The 23,896-nt window shown below is 43.0% G+C and overlaps 1 protein-coding gene across 2 annotated transcripts in view; it reads right to left on the minus strand.

Annotated features, from left to right (window-relative positions):
* Nucleotides 1-23,128, minus strand: part of ESPL1 (extra spindle pole bodies like 1, separase) — a 55,643-nt gene extending 32,515 nt beyond the window's left edge. Inside the window, exons 1-13 of one of the 2 annotated variants that reach the window (XM_068267196.1) lie at nt 22,991-23,128; nt 20,418-20,516; nt 17,342-18,430; nt 15,205-15,309; nt 12,563-12,683; nt 10,775-10,911; nt 8,921-9,111; nt 8,582-8,824; nt 8,304-8,448; nt 6,671-6,824; nt 5,954-6,093; nt 3,561-3,695; nt 102-221 (exon numbers count right to left, since the gene is read on the minus strand). In XM_068267196.1, the coding sequence (XP_068123297.1) occupies nt 102-221; nt 3,561-3,695; nt 5,954-6,093; nt 6,671-6,824; nt 8,304-8,448; nt 8,582-8,824; nt 8,921-9,111; nt 10,775-10,911; nt 12,563-12,683; nt 15,205-15,309; nt 17,342-18,430; nt 20,418-20,498 (2,661 nt within the window). In that variant the 5' untranslated portion in view covers nt 20,499-20,516; nt 22,991-23,128. The other variant, XM_068267197.1, reaches the window with a different exon arrangement.
* Between the last annotated feature and the right edge of the window lie 768 nt (nt 23,129-23,896).

The following is a 23,896-nucleotide window of genomic DNA, read 5'->3' on the forward strand; positions in this document are numbered from 1 at the left end:
TAATGTTCTAATTACTGTATACATACTACAAAAACAATTATATAAGTTTTTTGCTTCAGGTTTAAATGAACAATAATTAATGTCCAATGGTCATCCATTACCTGATTACTGATTCGACACAGCCTGCTGCGTAGCAGTTGACAGGATCGTTCAGCCAGCGCATAATGATCACTGGTGTTCTCTGCATGCTGTAGAGCTGCTTCTGCCTCTTGGAGAGTGACCTGTGGAAAGTAAAAAAAAAAAAAAAAAAAAAAAAAAAGAGACATATCAAGCTTTGACCATAATAAAGCTCACAAACAGAAAGAATATATTGTTATTGTGGTGTGCCAGAGAATTGACTGATATCCTATTAGCTTAAAGTACAGCATGACTGCTCTTATGTCAAAAGTTACAATGAAGAGAGTTGGAAGGTGAGTGCAATAGTAACATTCAATCATGTGCCCACTTTTACCATACAGACCAAGGAGCAAGGCAGAGCACAGCTCCCATAAGAGGCCTTTCTAAAAACAAAACCATTAGTAAAATCAATAAAACTGGTGAAATAGAGGCGCCAAAACAGGATAAGTTAAAATCCGTTTAAAAGGAGGGGGTGGGTGGATCCACTACCCTCACAACAATGACCAGGCTAAATCCAAGCCGTAATTAATACAAACAAGATATTTATTGGTCTCCAAATATAGTGCAACGCGTTTCACAGGCACACATCCCGCTTCATCAGGCAATTTGAGGTAGGAGAACACAGTTCTAGGTCATTCAAGAGCTAGAGCGCCTCTAGCTCTTGAATGACCTAGAACTGTGTTCTCCTACCTCCTACTCACCTACCTTGTGAGTATATTCTCAATTACATTTTTTCCCATATTGATCAAACATACTACACCAGATTTGGCTCTCGGTTTTTGTTTCCCGTCTTTCAAGCATCAGTAAAATCAGGCTGTCTCATGAAAGTCAGATGGATTGTTGATAAAAATAAGTACTGCTCAAAGACTGTTGCCTACAGCATTGGAAAAAACCAGCTTACGGTAGTTGTAGTGCTGCTGTGAGGTAGTAAATGGGTAGTGTCAGGTGATATGTGCTCATAGTGAAAGGATGTGCTTTGGACAGCTGTCTCCAATAACATTGGAAACGAATAGGAACGGAACAAGATGAGCCAAGCCTGTGAGATATTTCAATATTTATTGGAAATCCACTTGCACCGCTCTTTTACAATTATTTGCTTTGTTTTTCAAAAGTACAAAATTGCATCAAAGAGTGGTGTTGGTTGCAAGTGGATGTCCAGTTCATGAACACACATACATCCTTGCACGCTTATGCACCTGGTCATTTGGGTTCTGCCTTGAAGAATGTGAATAATATTTATTGCAAAGTGTACAGACTTGCAATTCACAAGACATTGTGCAATGCTAATTACTGCAAATCTTAACATATGTTTTATTAAAGTGGACCTAAACTCTTGCACACAACACAAGGAAAAAAGTGAGAGAAATGCATCCGGTGTGTTTTTAGAGAGAAGAGCCGGTCTATCCCCCCCATATTCAAGTAGTCAGAAGTGTAATTTGATCTCTCAGCTGCCTCAGTGCAGATATTTGGCAGTCCTTGGCAGGCACAGCTAATATGTAAACACAGGATGTTAATCCTTTGTCTGCTCCCATGACAGCAGGAATTAGAGGCCGCAGATTTATTGCAGGTCTGTAAGCTGTAACAAAAATATTTTTTTTTCTTTAACCACTTGAGGACCCACTCTTTACCCCCCCTTAAAGAGAAACTCCAACCAAGAATTGAACTTTTTCCCAATCAGTAGCTGATACCCCATTTTACATGAGAAAGACAATGATTTTCACAAACAGACCATCAGGGGGCGCTGTGTGACTGATTTTGTGCTGAAACCCCTCCCACAAGAGGCTCTGAATACCGCGGTACTGCTGGCAAACTGCCACAATGTAACAATGTTCAGAGACAGGAAATAGCTGTTATTAGCTGTCTCTAACAGACAGAGCAGCTAGAAACAGCTAAATAACCTGCCCACAGTAACAATGTCACCATGTAATAAATGTCAGAATGTGAATCTGGGAGAGGAAAGATTTTACAATGAGCAAACACTGACTAAATCATTTATACATAATTATGGTAAAAAATGAAGCACTTTTTTTACTACATTATTTTCACTGGAGTTCCTCTTTAAGGACCAGCGCTGTTTGTTGTGATCTGTGCTGGGTGGGCTCTGCAGCCCCCAGCACAGATCAGGGTGCACGCAGAGCGATCAGATCGCCCCCCTTTTTTCCCCCCTATGGGGATGATGTGCAGGGGGGGGGGTCTGATCGCTCCTGCCTGCAGGCATGTTGCGGGGGGGGGGGGCACCTCAAAGCCCCCCTCCGCGGCGAAATTCCCCCCCTCCCTCTCCTACCTTTCCCCCCTGGTGATCCGGGCTGCACAGGACGCTATCCGTCCTGTGCAGCCAGTGACAGGACGTCCCGTCACATGGCGGCGATCCCCGGCCGCTGATTGGCCGGGGATCACCGATCTGCCTTACGCTGCGCAGCAGCGCCGTACAATGTAAACAAAGCGGATTATTTCCGCTTGTGTTTACATTTAGCCTGCGAGCCGCCATCGGCGGCCCGCAGGCTATTCACGGAGCCCCCCGACGTGAATTGACAGGAAGCAGCCGCTCGCGCGAGCGGCTGCTTCCTGATTAATCAGCCTGCCGCTGGCGACGCAGAACTTTCCGTAAAAGATAGGCTTATTCAACTAAAATTTGTTTATAGAATATACTATACTCCCATGAGACCGGCACGGATGTATCCGGGAAGATCAGATAAATGCGCTAGGTGTGATCAAAATGCTGCAAATTTTATACATATGGTCTGGATGTGTCCTCATCTACAGGCCTACTGGAAACAAATAAATACCTTACTTCAAAAAATCTTTGAAAGACCTATTACTATCAACCCAAAGTCACATCTACTAGGAATTGAGGGAGAAATAGTTCCTAACAGGAGACTTATGATATTGTGGGATCTTCTATGCTATTATGCGAGGAAAACTATTATAATCCACTGGATGAGACAAGATCCTCTGACAGTGGTAGAATGGATCACAACAATTAATAGTGCTCTGCCCTCAAGTTTGAAAGTATTTGGATCCCATATATAGAACATCTTAAAGAACAGGGTATAGATTACGATGTACAGAATTAAAAGAACACGTTAAAGACATGATGGCGCACCTTGACTGTGTGGGACGGGATCAAAAGGGTGGGGTGGGTGGGATGTCGTATATACAATTGTATGGTGCTGTACTTGTTTTGTTGTTTTAAATGAAAACTCAATAAAACCTATTTGTTAAAAAAAAAAAAAAAAAAAATAGGAGGCTGCATTACAATTTTATCTACTGTGAACTTCATTGCTTGCTGTCCCTTCATATTCTGTCAAGAAGATAACCAGTACTGAGAAAATCCACAAAGAAATGCTTTATCATATAAGAGGAAATCAACCCATAAACAAGTCAGGCAAAACAAACTGGGATCTGCTATAAGAAACAAAAGTAAAAATAAGGGACAGACTTACCTGAGCATAGTCCACATTCTCTAAGTAGAGCAGAAGTCTTGTTAACTGACACAGCGCTCCAGCCTCACGTATGCTGTCCCCCAAACCCCGGCATAGATGTCGCACTAGTAGGAAGCTTTGTATGGCCTGCAAAGGCTGCAAGAAAAATGTATGAAAACTTCCCGCACATAAAACCTCCTCCCTAGAATGTACAAGGATCACAATTTATATAAATGTCATATCTGTAGATTTTATGTATTAGATTTAATAAAAAGTAATTGTTTAAATTCACTGAATTGAAGGAATCCGATGCATCAATCTAAATTGAACCCATGAATTTGCCATTTTAACTAAAATAAAAGCTGGTGACAATTTCCACCCTCTAAATTAACGATTCAGACCCGATGACAAAAAGTGTAGCATGGAGCTAGAGCGAGCATGCAGATTCTAAACTTTATTGCTGGGAGACATACAGACTGTTCTTTTTGGATATATGGAGCAGTAGATTGTTGGTGAATTGTGGGGATGATGCAGGAGCCTGGGCCAGATGACTGGCATACAAAGAGGATGTATAATCCAGACTTGTGAGTGCAATGCCTTTTTTATCCATATTAAACACGCTGTGGTACACTATGATTGGCTGTATTTTTCTTTTGGAGGTTGAGACCATCTGACATTTTCAAGATCAAGTTGCTGAATTGTTCACAGTTTGAAACCTTGTCTGTTACCAAACACTGTGAGATGTACTCAAGCAGGTGTGATCCGATTGAACAAACACATTCAACAAATTATAGAAAAATATATATAAAATCTTTATCAATCATCATAGTTGTACCAATAAAATGATCATTAAAAATGTGTGCCCCCCTCCCCCTCACTGCCTACCCCACCCAACAGACCACCCCTCACCCACAGCCACTGACCACCAACCCCCCACTCCCAAATCAGCCACACAAAATGGTCAGTGAAGCATATGCATCTGCTTCACTGCTAAAACATTGATTATTCAACTGAGCTCAGGATGGTAAATAGGCTGAGAGCCTCTATAGAAAGCAACAGCCAGCTTGTAACTACAGCCAGTCTATTGACTGTTTTCTTCTAATGTGCACCAAGCATGCAGTTCATCACCGGACAGTGTGATCCATATAAGTAACTGATGTAAGTTCCAGATGTCATGCAGTTAGTAATCAAGCAGTAGTGGCAAGCCACAAGAGTTTACAGCCAGCAGATATATGTATATTCCAAACATCAGAAGATATATGCAATCCACAGGTAGATGACATAATCAAGCAAGCAGTAGTAGTAAGCCAGAAAGTTATTAGCCAGCAGATTGTACAGCAGCAGAGAGCACCTCTCAGTCAGCCATGTGAAATAGCACACTGTGTGATCCCCAAGCAAGGAGATGAAGTACACACAGCATTGTAATGGTATATAGCTCAAGTGTGATTCAGCTGAATTAATAGTGTAAGTCGTTCAATGCAGCACAAACATCTATGCAGCCAGCGGTGTAGTCACATTATGCAATTCTCATGCAGGGCATAGTACACATGTAGTATGGAAAGTCACTTTCAGATAGTGCCCGCTGGGCTGCTTACGTCTCTCAGAGCTGAGGTTGATAGCTGGCAAGCACTGGCTGTTGGGAGGAACTGGTGAAGGCTGGGAGCAGTGTGGATCCGTAGGTTTAGCAGGGTGCCTCGATGGAAGGTCAAAGACCAGGCAAGTCCACGGTGGAGAGGTGCAGGGAGGTCGGGACGCAGCACATGCGTACCCTCGACCGGTTTCGCCGGCTTCCTCTGGAGATACTTCTCTATCTGTTGAGGCGTGCGCGCACACGTGTGTGTGTGTGTGTGTGTGTGTACGAGTGTGTGTGTGTGTGTACGAGTGTGTGTGTGTGTGTGTGTGTGTGTGTGATCACCATCACTTTGCACCAAGATAGATTTGTATACAGTGGCGGAGATTTATATTCTGGTTAACGCACTATATTAGAGTGTCCTGCTACACGTGTAGATTGGATTCTGGCCCCATATTGATGTGCAGATTGTAATTTGGACTATGCACTTACTGACTGAACAGTGACGCGCTCGCACTAAATCCTGGTGGTTTTTACCATGGTAACCTGTGATTTACAAGCTGGATTGGCTTTAGCACAGCTATCTGGGACTGGCAACCTGAGAGCAAGGTAGGTTAGGTTGTGGCTATGGACACCAGACAGTATCACTGGACTTGCATACATGAAACCCAACCACAGTGGGACCAGAGAAGGGCAACACTGTAGTCTACTTTTACAAAAGTGTTGTAGAGTCGTTTGTACTATTAGTTTTCTATAAATATTTTTCCCCCTACACAGTTTAACGGTGCACAGTTGCTTTTCATGAAACTGTGGGATGAACACACATACACACACTTGAACTCACCTTGCCCATGAGTCGGAAAAGAGAAGCCAACAGATGCAAGGAGAAAACTGTCTGTTCATTACTATTCAACGATGGAATGTTTGGCCCAGAGAGAATATCCTTCCACAGATTAAGCGCTTCATCCAGTCCTTTCATCGGCCCTTAGGAAGGAAAAGGAATTCAGAATAAGAACACTGGTCACTTTTGTGCACCCATAAACACGATATTACCCTTCATCCTAGAGGAATGGCACTTTTCTGCACAAGATGTTAACCACATTAACAGATAAGGAACAGGGAAAATAGCATGAATAGGGGGTACAAATAAACCTGAAAACTTTGAAAGGAGACTCAGTGGATTTAAAGTAAATGTGAAGACTAAAAATAAAAAAGGCAAATACTTACCTATGTCCTTTCGTTCCCCTCGTTCCAGCTCCTTTACCAGTTTAAATTTTCTGCCTTGGCCTTCAGAAGCACTTGTGTCCCTGAGTGACCCTGAAGATGGGCGGCTCCGCGCTGCACGCTCACGCACAGCACAGAGCTGCCAGTCTTTGGAAGCACTCTGGGACACTTCAGTCGCAAGCTGTATGCTTGTTTTGGGTGTGTGATTCAGGTACTACTTCAGCCAAAGATATTAGCACAACTGCCGGACAACTGGAATAGTTTATAAGAGCATAAATATGGCAGCCTCCATATGCCTCTCAGATTAGGTGTCCTTTAAACATATTTGAACATTTACCTTCCTCCCCAGCCAAGGTGAAACAAATGCCATCCCTTGCAGACTGGTCATCAAGAAGCTTGTCTTCATAATTCAAATCATTGGGTTCAAAATCCACACCGGTGTACTTTTGCTGGCTGTTTAGCTTTTCTTTCCTTCGCTGCTCCTCCAAACCCTATTGAACATATCAAGAAATGTCCATGGTATGAAAACTCCCCTCCAGATAAAAGTATTACTTCTCCCCCCTTCCACTTGTTTTTTTTCCCCTCATGTATCTCAATCACATGAATGAAAGTACAAAGAAACTTATTCAAATTGGTTAGCTAAAAAAAAAAAAAAAAAAAAAAATAGTGTAGTCATGTGACATGTGCTAGGTCTGGTCTAAAAGGTAGGGGCTGAGTGGTATTATCAAAGCGCTTAAGCTGCAGCCACAAGGGCGCTCTCAGTAGGCAGTGGCAGTGTTAGGGAGTCTTGCCCAAGGACGCCTCACTTAATAGGTGCTGGTTTACCGAACAGGAAGAGCCGAGATTCAAGCCCAGGTCGCCTGTATCAGAGGCAGAGCTCTTAAAGAGACACTGAAGCGGAAAAAAAATGATATTATGATTTGTATGTGTAGCACAGCTAAGAAATAAAACATTAAGATCAGATACATCAGTGTAATTGTTTCCAGTACAGGAAGAGTTGAGAAACTCTAGTTGTTATCTCTATGCAAACAAGCCATTAAGCTCTCCGACTTAGTAAAGGCCCATACACAAGTCGGATTTTAGCGAACGACCCGTCGTTTGAACGTTCCGTCGTTCGGACGTTTTCGCGTCAAATCCGACGTGTGTACAGACTATCGTTCGGGTGATAAGACTGGTTACCAGCGATCCGCCCGGCGGATCATTGGTAGCCAGTCTTATCACCCGAACGATAGTCTGTACACACGTCGGATTTGACGCGAAAACGTCCGAACGACGGAACGTTCAAACGACGGGTCGTTCGCTAAAATCCGACTTGTGTATGGGCCTTTAGTCGTGGAGAGGGCTGTTATCTGACTTTTATTATCTCAACTGTTCCTGGACTATTTACTTTTCCTCTGCTAGAGGAGAGGTCATTACTTCACAGACTGCTCTGAAAGAATCATTTTGAATGCTGAGTGTTGTGTAATGTGCACATATTATAGAATGATGCAATGTTAGAAAAAACACTATATACCTGAAAATAAAAGTATGAGAATATTTTCTTTGCTGCTAATCTTCTAGTAATTATTCATAGTACACAACCAATTCATTATATCATATTTTTTTTTTTCGCTTCAGTGTCTCTTTAACCAGTACACTATCCAGCCACTAAAAAAACTGAATAGGAAGAATGTAGGATTCCAGGTCAGCCATGCCTCATTACTAAAGGCTGCTAGATAACAGTGTACAGAGAGGCAGTACAGTGCCCAGTCATATAATCATGCTCGTCATGCTAGGAATTTACAAATTATAATGGGCAGCATAGTGGCATAGTGTATAGAACTCTTGCTTTGCAGTGGATCTCCCGTTTACATTTGGGCCAGGACACTATTGGTATTGAGGTTGTATGTTCTCCTAGTGGTTGTATGGGTTTCCCCCAGTCACTCTGGTGTACTCTGCACTAAAGCAAATTATTGACATTAACCACTCACCTCACGCATGTTGGCTTCCAAAGTGCAAATATATTGCCATAGAAGTGCCTGAGCTTTTATATCCAGCAAACTTTCTCGATTCTCTTTACATTCGATGACAGACTCGAGAAGTCGGAGGCAATCCTGTACTGCATCCAAAGCGGTGCTAAAAGAAAGCCACACAACAACCTCTAGACAATTATTCTCCTCTAAAAACATGCTTAACGGGTATAAATTAGTTCTGAAAAGCAAGACCCTAAAATAATTACTCTCCATGGACCAGCTTGAAGCCAACCTACCATTCAGTCTGTCCTGAGTAATCATGATAACACAAAACTTGAGCCAGTTCCAGCAGGAATGGAGGACGGCGGTGGTGTAACTGCCCATTTTCAGCGCACAGGTCGAGCAGGTCACATATAGTGTTGTAACGCTCCTGCCCCATGTCCCCGTGGACAGATTTGTACCCTTTTAGCTCTTCTGCAAGAAGAGAGACCATCACCTCCGGGTCAAGTGAGTAATCAGCAAGCCCATCCTTCAGAGTTCTAAAGTTCATAAAAGCAAATAAACTGTAGATCAGTTGTGGAAAATCGAATATAAATGCTGTGCCTTATAGAGCACATCTACAAGTTATTACTTACTGAAGTCTCAGATCTTCATCTTTTTTTGCACCATCAACTTTGATTCTGACCCACAGCCCAACTGGTTCTGCCATTTGCTGAATGACTTGACCTTGAAGGGCTCGTAGCCAGAGAGTCACAGCTGCAAGACCAAGAGCTGTGTGACCAGCCTTCCTGTAACTCTCCACATGCAGCTTGAAGTAACGGTGCAGCTGTACAGAAGTATCCACGGAAAAAAAAATAAAAAATTGTTCATTAATCGCCAATACGGTTCAACTTCAAATACATTTTCATTTATGTTGGTTAACAGGGTTCACTAAGCAGCAAAAATGTTCTTTACTTGGTATCTGGATTCCCTGGTTTGGAGAGGCAAAGGATTTCTGAGGTTCTGAACAGGATTCCTAACTGTACAAGATTTCTTTACAAACTTTTGAAACTAAGTTTCTTCGTTAGGCATGATACAGAACTGGATGGCTAAGATCCATTTCTGTATCAAGTCTGAAGAATAAATTTAAAAGTTTTGAAAGTTTGCAAAGAAATCTTGTACAGTTAGGCTACATTTCCACTAGCTGTTGCGCATCCTACAAGATGCGCGGCAGCACTTCCTGTTCTGCGAGTACGCAGCCGAATCCCAAAAGCCATGCACGGATATGGGATTCACTGCCACTCTCGCAAAAACTTGCTGCAATGTCAACTGAATCGTTATGGCAAACGATTCGGACAGTTGCTGCATTACCCCTTATGGCAGAGTTTCCCCATGCAATTTGCCTGTTGGGAAACACTGCAGATTTGGCCCAATTTCAGCACTAGTGGAAAAAGGCCCTTAGTCATTAAGCACACGGACGTTACAGGCGCACGTTAGTGCAGCCTGTAACGCTCCCCCAACGCACAGCAATGTAACACAAGTGGGCTGTTCACACTGCCAACGTTGCGTTACATTAACGCAGCAAAGTGCTGCATGCTGTGCGTTCTACGCGGCTAAGCCGCGTTAGACTGTTTGCACATGCTCAGTCATGTTGGGGAGGAGGGGAGAGCGGCCGGGCACATGGCTAATTAATATTCACTGCACAGTGTGACGTGTAGTGTTTACTTCCTGGAGCGGCCGCTCTGTGCGGCGATTGGCCGGGCGGGACCACGTGATGCCGCATGCGTCCAAGAGTACGCATCACGGACGCCAGAGTGAGCTGCACAACGCGGCTCACTCAGACGTCCACACCAGACAGCACCAGGCGTTGCGTTAGGGGCACGTTATGTGCCCTATAACGTCTCCTAAACGCAACGTCCTGGTGTGTAACTAGCCTAAAGGTATCACCTAAACAACTTTTGCAGTTAAGTCTTCAGACACCTAAAAGGAAATTAAAAAAAAAGGAACTTAAAAAAAAAAACAAAAAAAAACACACAACAGGCTGGCCATTTATATTAGGTCTACTAACTGAACAAAAAGTGAAAGTGGTTTAAGTTTGTTAAAATTTGGTTAAATTGGTCAGTTAAAGTTTGGTTCACAGTTGCATAAGTGACAATTGCGCACGTATTTTATTCGGACACCACGTGCCTTCATAAGAGCAAATACATTTGAGTTTGTCCAGAGTAGCACAACGTCAAAAAACAAAAAACAAAAAACGAAACATGGTGTGCCAAGAAGAATTCTTCGGGCTTTTTAGTATAGGCTTATAGTATAAAAATCATTGCACATGTACTGCACTCATTTGTACTGTTACTGAATTAGGTTGGGTGACCTAGGCTAGCATAGATCACCTAAGCTGCTAGCACACATTTTGCTGCCAAAATACAACAAGAAAACAAAAAGCTGATAAGTAATTTTTAGTCTGCTGCTTTTTGAAAGAGTTGAGGCGCAGAAAAAAAATCAACAAATACCCTTTCCACTGGCAGGTCAGGATCTCCTTCAGCACCAGCCACTGCAAGACGCACACAAAGCAGAGACATGATAGCAGAGGCCTCCCCGTACTTCTTTTGGCTATATAACCAGTAGGCCAAGTTGTGCACGCAACAAGCTGCAAAAACAAAAAACAACATGAAGCCACTGCACTATCCAACTACAACAGCATGAATGATAATAAAACCAATAAGAATGTAAAGGACTACTATTGCAAAAATCTTTAACAATTAAAACACATAAGTATGAAATGTACATTTGTTCCAGCATAAAATGCACTGGAATGTTCTTTTTACTACACTTTCACTTACAGTAGTTTGTAAAAATCTGACAGGTTTTAGACTGGTCCATCTCCTTATGGAGAGGGGTTTTATTTATTTTTCAGAAGCGCTTACTGTAAAGGCAGTTGCTCAGCTGACAAAATTAAGAGTGCCAAAAATTAGGGAAGCTGGCCGACATCTTTGTACAGATCCTTTCCAGGGAGTGCTTTTGTCAAGAAAAAATGCAATACTCCGTGAGGAGATGAAACAATCTGTAGCAAAAAGGGGATTTTTTTTGCAGCTTCTCTGTTTAAGAATACAGTCCACCTTCAAAAAAAAAAAAAACCTGAAGCAAGAAGTACTGTATATGGTGGATGCCATATTTCCTTTTAAGCAATACCAGTTGCCTTGGCAGCCCTGCTGATCTATTTGGCTGCACCATAAACAAGCATGCAGCTAATCTTGTCAGATCTGACAATATAAGAAACACCTGATCTGCTACATGCTTGCTCAAAGTATTAGAGGCAGAGGATCAGCAGGACAGCCAGGCAACAGATATTGCTTAAAGGGAAAAAAAATGGCACCCTCCATATCCCTTTCCCTTCAAGTGTGCTTTAAACAAAGTGGATCTCACAGGAAACCAGACCCCTAAACCGTATTTTTTACCCCCCTGATAAATTGATCCGAATTTTTTTCCCAGTAACATACTGTATATGTATTAACTACTAAAAAAAAACAATGCCATACAAGTTGATCCATATGTAAATTGTAAAGTTTTGTGAATTGCCAGTTCGACGAATACACCAGCATCTCTTATTGAAACTAAATCTCATGGAGAGCTCTAACTTGCAACTCATTTCTACAGCAGCATTGCAATTTAAGCTTTCAAAACAGATGAGCCTTGTTGTTAAGATTCACGCACGCTTAAGATTAAAGTTGGAGGAGACCGCCTCGGGCAGGAATCTAATGTGTGAGATCAGTGGTCCGGGTATAGCAACCAGAGAGACAGCATGCTAGATCACCCCACCCAACATTCTTGTTCTCTTCCCCCGCTCTGCCCCTCCGTCATGTTCTATACTCCACCCCTCCACCTCCCTCCATGGTGACAGAACGCATCCCTAGCCTGCGTCTGTACAGCCTTTAGCCCCAAACTGTCACCTGAGGGATCATATCCCAAACCTGCCGGGTGACAGTAATGGGAAACGTGTGCCAAGCTGTAGTATACTTTTGCCAGTTTATTTATTCACAAACTGTCAGAGCTCAAAGAACAGAGCAGAATCTAGCTTTAATGGGATTTCACTGAAGACCTTATGTGACCAGGGCACAACACACAAAGCTGTATACAAACTGTATAGTGGCTATTAGCTGTGTAAACCAATAGCCACTACAGTGCCATCTCCATTCACAACATCTGCAATATTTCAGCAGTAATACAAGCTCTATACATCATAGCTGCATTTCATACTCCGTTTTACATCAAGAGTTTGACTTGGTAATAATCTGTCGTACCGGTTATGTTGAGAAACTCTACAGCGTCCTTCTCAGGGAGTCCATCGATGAAAGCTAGCATTTTAGACACAGTTTCTTTACAAGCACCCACCAACAAATGAAGCTCATCATTATTTAAGTGCTGCATAATAAAGGATAAATGGAAAAAAAGGTTTAGAAAATACAACCAACAGGCCAGGAAACTGCATGCAACCTTTTATACAGCCATAAAGAAGACCTGAACTCTTGCATAGGACACAAGGAAAAAAACAGAGAGAAATGCACCCTGTGTGTATTTAGAGAGTTTAGCCTGTCTAATTCCCCATTATCGTCAAGTAATCACGTGTGATTTTGATCTCAGCTGTGTCAGCACAGAAATTCGACACTCATCGGCAGACACAGCTAATATGTAAACACGTTAACCCTTTGTCTGCTTCCACAAGAGCAGGAAGTAGATACACTGCAGATTTATTGCAGGTGTTCTGTAAGCTTTAGCAAAAAAGGTTTTTCTTTAAAGGTTATTATGCTGTTGATTATCTTTTAGAGCAGAGGGGAAGTTCTGAATTGAGGTCTGCTTTAACCACTTCAGCCTTCAGTCGTTTTTACTTTATGCATCCGAGCAATGTTCACCTCCCATTCATTAGCCTATAACTTTATCACTACTTATCACAATGAACTGATCTATATCTCGTTTTTTCCGCCACCAATTAGGCTTTCTTTGGGGGGTACATTTTGCTAAGAGCCACTTTACTGTAAATGCATTTTAACAGGAAGAAGGAAAGAAACGGAAAAAAATCATTATTTCTCAGTTTTTGGCCATTATAGTTTTAAAATAATACATGCCTCCATAATTAAAACTCTCATATTGTATGTGCCCATTTCTCCCGGTTATTACACCGTTTAAATTATGACCCTATCACAATGTATGGCGACAATATTTTACTTGGAAATAAAAATGCATTTTTTCCGTTTTGCATCCATCACTATTTACAAGCTTATAATAAAAAAAAAAAAATGGAAACATTTCATGTTTACATAGATATTTAACCACTTTACCCCCGCCCGTACGAATTTCTCCGTCCCTTTTTCCATCCTTTAACCCCCAGGGACGGAGAAATCCGTACTTTCCACGCTCCCGCCCGGAGATCAATGAACGGGAAAATCCATTCCCGTTCGTTGATCTAAGCCCCGCAATGATCCGCTGCTCTCCAATGAGCAGCGCGATCATTGTGAAAAAAAAAACACTTACCCAGCCTCCAAGTACTTCCTCGAAGAGTCCGGAAGGACGCTTGGAGGTCGCATTAAAACAAAAAAGTTACTGTGGCCATCTTGTGGCCAAATAGTAAAACTACACCCTAAACATTTTTCAAATACAAATAAATTACTTTTACACAAAAAATTAACTCATTACCTCCCACACTCCCAATTTTTATTTTTTTTGTAATTAAAAAAAAAATTAAAAAATGTACAATAAAAAAAAAATACATAAATAGTTACCTTAGGGACTGAACTTTTTAAATATTTATGTCAGGAGGGTACAACACTGTTACTTTATAAACTATGGGCTTGTAATTAGGGATGGACGCAAAACTGAAAAAAATGCACCTTTATATCCAAATAAAATATTGGCGCCAAACATTGTGATAGGGACATAATTTAAATGGTTTTATAACCGGGACAAAAGGGCAAATACATTCATTACATGGGTTTTAATTACAGTAGCATGCATTATTTAAAAACTATAATGGCCGAAAACTGAAAAATAATGAATTTTTTCCCATTTTTTGTACATATTGGTCTATTTTTTTTTTTTTTTTTGCATTTTCATGCAGTTAGCTTATTGGCCACAGGATGGCAGCCATGAGTTTGTTTACAATGACGTCACTCAGCACAACACGGACGCTTAGAGTGACATCGGGGGAAATAGGAACAGAAAAACCTCAGCTTCCGTGCAAAGCTGATGTTCTTTCTCGGGGGAGAGAGCAATCAGTGATCGGGCACCATAGCCCGATTCACTGATTGCCTGGCTAGCGAACCGCGGAGTGAGCATGGCCGCGCGCGGCAGCGCACATGGCCTCCTGCGCGTAGCTAGTACGTCCAGGAGGCCAAAGTAGTTAAAGCACATCTGAACTCAGAACTTTCGCTCTGCTCTAAAAGATACTCAACAGCATAATGACCTTTAAAGAAAAACATTTCTTTGTTACAGGTGATACAAATTATACAATTAATCTTCAGTGTTTCTACTTCTTGTTAACATTCTGTGCTTTCAAATGAGCTTATCTGCATGACAGTCAGCTGACACAGGAGAGATCAAATTACAACTTGTGATTAGTCACAGATGAGGGGGGATTAGACAGGCTAAACTCTAAATACATACAGGGTGCATTTCTCTATGCTTTCCTTCTGTCCTGTGCAAGCTTCTGACAACCCGAAGATTTGACATTTATGCTGGGAATACACCATGCGTTTTTTTCCAGCAGGTAGATGGTTCAAAAGATAATTTGGATGGTTCGATAGATCATTTTACCGCTCGATTTCTCATAGAAGTGAATGGAAAAAGAAAAACGAGAAGCAAGCGGAAAAAACGCATCGGGTACTCCCAGCATTACAGGTTTACACCCAGAGCAAACTGAGGTGGACTGAGCTCTAATGGAAGAACATACCTTGCAAGTTTGAAGGAATGAGCTTGTTGCATTCAAAAACTGCTGAAGGCCACAAAATTGCTGCTGTTTCAAATTTTTCAGTTGTCGAGCCTCATCCACCGGAATCTGAGAAAAGCACATAAAGAAAATGACTAATGCTTCTCAGGCAAACCATTTGAAACCTGACAGTGGCCCTAGAAACTACTTGTGAAATAAAAAATGGCCTTCCAGACAAGTTGCCACACATTGTACGTCTACTGGTGAACAATGCAACAAACGGTAGCCTATAACATTAGCTACAACAGTGTTTCTTCAAGTACCTCTGACTGGAAGTCATAACTTAGTAGGCCTAGCTGTACAAGGCACTCTGCCATAACAGGAGATTTTATTTAACAATTTTTCAGTTACTTTGCACCAAGTTATGTAATCCCCCAACAACTAGTGATCAAGCAGCTAGCTATTCTGAGCTAAAATTAAGTCCACTCACTAAAAACAGTCCAATAAAATCCAATTATTTAGGCTACTTGCACACTAAGACGTTGCGTTAGGTGCCACGTTAAGGTCGCATAACGTGCACCTGACGCAACGCCTGGTGCTCTTCGATGTGGACGTCAGAGTGAGCCGCGCTGTGCAGCTCACTCTGGCGTCCGTGATGCGTACTCTTGGACGCATGCGGCATCACGTGGTCCCGCCAGGCCAATCGCCGCGCAGAGCGGCCGCTCCAGGAAGTAAACACTGCACGTCATAACGTGCAGTGAATATTAATTAGCCATGTGCCTGGCCGCTCTCCGCTCCTCCCCAACATTACTGAGCATGTGCAGACAGTCTAACGCAGCTTAAGCCGCTGTAACGCTATAGTATGCTGCACTTTCTGAAGAACGTGCAGCGTTACATGTAACGCAACTTGGGCAGTGTGAACACAAAGCTCCATGTGCACATGGGGGTGTGGGGTGGAATCCATGCATGAATAACATTGTGCTACTGCGCAGGCATAGACCTGAACAAATTGCTGGTACAGTATCCATGGCTCCTTAAAAATAGCAGCCATCACTGAAAAGAGGCAGTCACTTGCTTCCTGTGAGTGGCTCTGATACCTTTGTGAGCGGGACTTGCAGCATGTGTCCTGCAAAACTTTCTGCTCACACTTGAAGAGGTAGTTTACTATACCTAAATGTTTACTATATCAGTTTATTATAACAAGATTATTTTGTACTGGCGCATACCACACTTCAGCACCTTTTCAGTACCGAACAAGCAGACAGGGTCAGGTGGAGTTCACGACTTGCACTTTTACAGTGCATTTCACTTGAAGTGAACCAGAGATGAGTAAAGAATCGATTCTTTACTCCAGCCCCATGCACTCTGTTGCCTCTCTCCCTGGTGGCTCAGTTCCTCTGTAATGGTCCCTGGTAATAGGGCTTTAGTCTGCTCTGCGCATGTGGAGCTTGGCCACACGCCCCCATCACTGGGAACATTCTGCAGATAGCACTGCTTATACGCAGAATGCTCCCAGTGGCAGGCCGTGCATGTGCAGAGTGGCCCGACGGGCGCAACTGAAGCCCTATTACTGGGAGCTCTTATAGATTAATGGAGTGGATGGGGAGGATGGCAAGGGAGGCAACAGAGCTCATGGGGCTGGAGGACGCATCAGGTAAGTATCAATTCTTTACTTGACTTATCTCAGGTTCACTTTAAGCGAAACCTACCATGCAGCACAAGTAGTGAACTCCCCTTTACCCTGTCCACTAAATCGGTACTGAAATGGTGCGCTTTAGTACTCGGGTGTATCAAATTAGTTATGCCGAATTTGAGCACCAACACTAATCATTGGGCTTCTTTAACAACCCCAACCTGATAAAGTTTGGATCTAAAAAGACTACAGATATGCCCACAATCTACATGTATAAAGAATCTGGACACATTTATTGACTCCAGAAAACCAAAAATGGCTTCTAATTCCAACTCCACAGCCTTGCCATTTACAAGATACCCCAAGGAGCCGAAATCATAGCCAAAACCTGTGCCAAACATAGGTGCTTCGTCCCAACAAGCAGACACAGACAAAAGCAATTATTTTGTTCATAAAGGGGAAAGAAAGACTTCATTTGTTGAATAAAATTCCACAAATACATACGGTAAATGGAAAAAGCACACTTACTACAGACACTTGCTTATCCAGAAGTTTAAAATGCATGTCCAGGAACTTTGCCAAACTGAGAAGACTGTTTGCATCTTGCGCTTGTGACTTTTCAGCTTGCTTGAAATAGCCCTCTAGACACAGCACTGTGAACTGGCAGCAGCCCGTCAGAGCCTGGCATTGCCAGCCATCAGCACTCGAGAAGGCTACACCAACAGCCTCTGCCAGTTTCTCCAAATGCTTCCCAATCTCATATTCCTTCTTAGCTTCCTGAATTCCGATGGCGAACTTTAAAAGCTTTAATCCAGACTGGCAGCATAGATAAGGTTCTTTCAAACGTGCAACTGCTTGAAGTATGATCGAATTACTTTGGGAAAAACAGCTGTGCTTACAGAGGACACGAATTCTCTCTAACGTGAGCTCCACTAAACACTGTCCCCATGGATGAGTCAATTGTCCCATCTCTACTAAAGGCTTTATCAAGAGATCCTCAATACTTTGACTAAGAAAGCAAGCATCAGGCTGACTGCACACCATTCCTTTAGAGTCAAAAGCTGCAACCGCCCACTTGGTATGTCGGGGTACAGTAATGTTAGAGGTAGCATGTGAGCTGGACTTTTCCATCAACATCAGGAATCGCAGAGCATGAAGTCTAAGTGTAAAAAGCTCTCTGTTGGAAGGAGGTGGGCTCGAAGGAGGTGGGCTCGGCTTCTGCTCCAGCTCCCCTGCAGCTTTCCATAGATACTGGAAGCTGCTCTTACTCACTGCCATAAAGTCTCCACTGTTCTGCTCATCAGGAGGGCATTTACAAAGGAAGATGTAAAGTAGGTCTGATAACTGGGTGCAGGCCTGGTGAAAAGATTCCCGCGATGACGCATTCTTCAGGAGATGAAACAGAATTTTCTCCAGGTGGAAACGCTGAGGGTTTGCATTATATAAACCCCTACTTGCAAGTTCTGCCAAGAACACCACACTATCCAAGTGCTGGCCTTGGCAAGAAGTCTCTGCTGTCCAGTGGTTACAGGCACGCAGGACACGATCACACACTATCCGCTGATCTGACAGCTGGTCTGGCCTTGATGGGTCACATGGGACATCTGACAGACATGACTGAAAGAAAGAAATTATTTTATAAGCAATAATAGCCACATAAAATTAGAAAAGATAATTTATGCACACAGGGGAGCCCCAGGTAAATTTGAAAAAATTTGGGGTGGATGGTTAGACATTCCAGGTCTACCTGATTCAACTTTAATACATGATAGAATACTTTTGAGTAATATCAGAGGAAAGTAACCTCTCCCCTTTCCCTGAAAGAGGTAGCTTATAGGGCATTTGTGAAGGGTATCAGACCACCCTCTTGATAATGTAAGGGATGTGTAATCTGTTGGGGTCACGTGTTCAAAGATTATGATGTCTGTTAAGATTTTGTCGCTTCTGGGAAGCTAACTGATGTTCTGTTATCTTTATGTAAATGTTAATGTTGCTGCTGCTACTTGTGGTGTTTAAAAAAAATTCTTAAGTGAAATGTTTGTACTTTTCTATTTTGAATGATTTTAATATATATAGTACCCTAATGTAGTACATATAGTACCCTAATGTAGCTTCAGCAAATCAAGGGGAATATAAATCACCAGTTCGCCAGGAAATAACCATTGTTAAATTCCACCCCAAACCTCTCCCCAAAAACCCCAAAACTCTGCAGACGTCCATAGATCTGTGACCCCCTCATCTGTGTTGCCACAGTCCGCCCACCAGCTCTGCTCACGGTTGCTGAGCTTGGGATGGGCCGCAGCAACGCAGACGGGGTGGCCAAAGGAATCCGGACTTCAATGGAAAGGCTTCGGGCAAACATGGTTGACCAAAATTCGTGCCTTCCAAACTAGTTAGTTGCAAAGAGAACACTTTGTGCTACGGGAGTACCATAAACTAAATGATGTCATTAGGGTGACTTGGCACACTGATTTATATTCTGATGATTTTGCAGTTTGTGAAAAGTTTGTATATATGCATTAAAAGCACCACTCCAGGAACAAGAACTATGTAGCACTGTTCACAGCATCGGTTTGTAAAATAACGCGTGTGTGTGTGCGCGTGCGTGTGTGTGTTAGAGGGAGGGATGATGGAGCATCAGCTGTCGCTCCTCCAAACTGATCTGCCTGGGCCGCCATCAGGTGTCAAAGGCTGCTGTACATCCACCAGATTATCAGCAGGGGCGGTCGTTATTGGCCGCCTCAGCTGACTTCTAAGCTAGTTTGTGTGTACGGGCCTAGACACTTGTCCCTTCCTGCTTGACAGGAAACCTGAAAATTATGCAATACAAGCAACTGCCACTCCCACGTATCTTGAACACTGACTTTACTTCAAGTAACTCACTATTGCTTACTTTTTTCTATTGTAACACCATGGGCTCAGTTTCCTCCTAATGGAGACATAGGACACAGTAATCTGTTATAACCCTTCCCCATTCTATCCAAAACTGGAAAAATAAAAGTCTGGGCTTGAGTTTGAAGGTATTTTGAAAGCTAGTTGCTGTGACTGATTCAAATACCAGGAAAGTTCAACTGCCACATCAGGAACTAGATGGATTTCCCTAAGGCTCTGTTACCACTTTAGCACGGAGTGGACTTTTTTTGTCCGTTCTTTGGCCCATTGCTAAATGGACAATGAACAGCTCCTATTTTAAATATAGCAGCCGTTCACTTGTCACTCTGAAATGCATCAGTGGGATCCACTGCAGTAAGTGGGCTGCACTTCTGTGCAGTCCACGATAATCCCGGGGCAGGCGGATGCATTCCCCCCATATAGCTTATGGGGGTAGTGCATCTGCCCTGGGCTACAGCTGGACCATTGGAGCATACATTACACTGTCCACTCCCGCTGATCTGGTGCAAGTGGGAACTGAGCCTCACTGCCTGTCTTGTGACCTTTAACGTGAAAGAAACCCCCCCCAGCCAACAAATGCTGGCCAGAGCTCCAAATCTTTAACAACGTTAAGTTAAATAAAGCAAGTATTCGGTGGAGTTGCTGTTTCATTTACAAACTAACTACAGTACTCATCACTGAAAATGTTGAAGCCATATATTTCTATCATCACCTTGAGATCTGCCTGCAGTTTCGCTACGGACTCTGTTGTTGAAGTTAGCTTAATAAAATCTGCACCTTTCAGGGCCTTCATTTGTGTTTTAGGTTTCACCTGGAACAGGAGAAAAAGAACGTTAGTAAAGCAAGATGCATAAATTGTATAAAACAAAAACAGACACCAGCAACGGTAACCAGAATCTGAATACATTCTTCATCTCTATAATAAGCCAAACTGTCTGTTAAAAAGTGAATGCTAGTGTGTGGCTAGGTGAGTGGATGTGTGTTTAGAGGAGAGTCAGAGAAATCCAACCAGCAGCAGTCTGTAGGCATTACAGAACAGAGTGCGACAGGCACCCTCGCACACACCCACCCAGCCTCGTCCTCCTCCTGTCCGTGCTGCACATTCGCAGTAGCGCAAACACACGGACGGGGACACAGACACACTTGAGGATTATTGTATAGGATATTAGTAGTAGCGTAGCAATAGGGGATGCAGAGGTTGTGACTGCCCCAGGGCCCTTGGACCAGTAGGGCCCTCTATAACCACAGTATTAGCTCTACAATGGTGCCGGTAATGATCACTTCTATTCATGCTTGAAGAGACAAGACACAGAACATTTATATTGCGCTTTTCTCCTAACAGACTCAAAGCACTAGAGCTGCAGCCACCAGGATGCGCTCTATAGGCAGTAGCAGTGTCAGGGAGTTTTGCCCAAGGTCTCCTACTGAATAGGTGCTAGCTTACTGAACAGGAAGAGCCGAGATTTGAACCGTGTCGCCTGTGTCACTATCCAGCCACTGCAGTGGCAATCAGACTGTTCCCCTCCCCTCCTCTTTCCTGGGGTAAGGGGGGGGGGGGGGGGGGTGGAACACGACCCATGTAAAACTTGCCCAAAGTTCCTTAGCTATGCCGCTGACTGCAAACATATGGCAGAATTTACTGCATTGTTCAGTTGTCAAGTTTTTTTTTTTCTAGTCCTTTTTTGCTAAATGCTTCACCTAAAGCATTTTCCTGACCACCCAGTTGTCAGAAAACAGCACCCAAATCTACCAGCAGGCACAGTTGGTCGCAGTCTATTTTAATCAAGGGTACTTATCCGTTAGCCGGGCGCATCCGGCAGGTGGCGCTAATTACTATTCCCCTTCCAGGCCGACATGGATAGTAGGGAAAGATGTAACTCTGGTGGAGTTTTGTCGCCACCTAGAGGATGCGCCCGGCTAACGGATAAGTACCTAATCAAGTTTGTGAAGAGCTAGTATGGTTGAGGTAAGCCAGAATGAAAGAATAGGGAAATTCACACAACAGGATTGAGTGGGCAGCACCCTCTTTAACTGCTAGGCTTCAGACAGGTTGCAGAAATAATACAGTACACTCATACTATTCAGACAATTAGAATGCAAGTTGTAGACCCTATGGCCTTTCATGCTGGCTTACCTCAACCATGCTAGCTTAGTTTGTGAGCAATTCTCCCAGGGGCATAACAATAGACCCTGCAAGGGATGCAACCGCAGGGGGGGGGGGGGGGGGCAGAAGCCACAGAGGGCCCTGTGGGGGGAGGAGTTTCTTTCCTCTGTGCTGAGAGACTGGCAACTAAGGGCATGGAGAGAAAAAAAAAAAAAGACTTTCTGCTGTCTGCACAAATTTTCTAATACCTGCATCTGCTTGGGTACTGATAGGGAATCTTAGGGCCCTTTTCCACTAGCAATCACTAGCGTTCGCGCGCAACGCTAGTGATTGCGATTCAGCAGATGCATAAAATTTCACGGCGATTTTTCAACGTTTGCAAACGCGATTTTGCTATGCTATGCACTGCATAGCAAAATCGCGTCAATCGTTCTGCCACGCGATCGCGATCAGGTAAAAAAAAAAAAGAATCGCGGTAGTGGAAATGACCTACCGCGATTCCTATGTTAAAAGCAAACTATAGCGATTTGAAAAATCACTAGCGGTTTGCGGTTTTGCGATTCAGCCATTGCAAACACCGTAGTGGAAAAGAGCCCTTAAGTTTTGCAGACAAAGATTTGCAGACAGTCCTTGCTTAGGGTTCAGCAGGGTCTTGTTTACAGTGGGGGGGGGGGGGGGACAGGGATTTCTAGTTACATACTGGACACATATCCAATTTTGATTGGACAATGATTGGAAGAACAAGATTTAGAAGCCAATAATTAATTAGCTTACATCTTGATTTTAGCATTTGGAAGTGGATGAGATCAAAACAAGGTTCAAATTCAGCCCCCAGTAAACATGGATCATGGTAAATTAAGTCAGATCAAAATCTTATCTAGTCTGCAACAACTCAGACAGTATCGTGAAATAAACTATCAAGTAAAAAGTTACATATGTAGGTGACACCACCACACAGCCCCTTTCTAACAGCCTGCCTTTCAGTCAGATAACCCAAAGACTCCATAAGGAGCATATATTCAACTATAACATAATAGCTATAACTTCAATAGAGTGATAGACTGAACCCTTTACGTAATGATCATTAATGATAAGTAATGAATTTAGCAGTGACGATGAAACAGTACACAGCAAGTGGAAGTCGGTCACACAACATAAACCAGTCAGCGAACTTTATTTACCAGACACAGCGCGAGAAAAGGAGCGGTTTTGTGACAACCGAAAACAGACTGTCCCTCTTCTCCGCCCGTAGAGCCTCCGGCGTACGGTACAAACAAGTCTCCAATTCACTGCCCGCGCCGCTGCGACTTTTCAAATCTCGCTCCGCAGCCTACCAGAGCGGCTCCGTTACGTCATCAAAAGGCAAAAGCAGCGCTGCATACTGGGAGCTGTAGTCTCGGTTTACACATTAGTGCAGACTGCAGAAGACTACAGAAAGGCCGGCGTCACGTGATATGCCACTATAGCTTTTCCGTGTGTGTTTGTTTGGTATAGGAGTAGGACAACAACAAGATGACCCTTGACACTGTAATAAGAATTGTGATTACATGAACTAAAATGCAGTCATGCAATACTACAAACGTTTTTATTTTTTTAAGGTTTTTTTGTACGTTTTTAAGGAGCTGATAAGTTTTTATCGAATGAAACATGACTTCAGATCCTCAGACATTGCTTTCTCCAGTAGGTACTCAATCATGAGGCATATTTGTCAATAGTACATGAAAAACTGGTACAAAAAGGAGACTATAATGCCTGCCCCAAGGACTGTGGTTGCTCTGACCAACTGCTCCACCGTGCACTGGCTTTCATAAACTCGCTGCTTCTAGACTTCTCACATCTGCCCTGACAGAGGGCTCGTGCACACTGAGGGCCTGTTCACACTATAAGCATTTTAGTTTTCTTGTAACCACTGGCAATTTTTGAAATCACTCTAAAAAAGCGCTTGTACAATGATTTCCTATGAGAGTGTTCATACTTGAGCGCTCCACTTTCTATTGATCGCAAATGCAGCTCCTGTACCATTTTCTGAGTGTGTTCAATAGAAAATATAGAGAAATCACAAAGTTCTTCAAAAAGCGCTTTGAATA

Source organism: Hyperolius riggenbachi, chromosome 2 (genome assembly GCF_040937935.1).
Source record: "Hyperolius riggenbachi isolate aHypRig1 chromosome 2, aHypRig1.pri, whole genome shotgun sequence".
Taxonomy (NCBI): Eukaryota; Metazoa; Chordata; class Amphibia; order Anura; family Hyperoliidae; genus Hyperolius; species Hyperolius riggenbachi.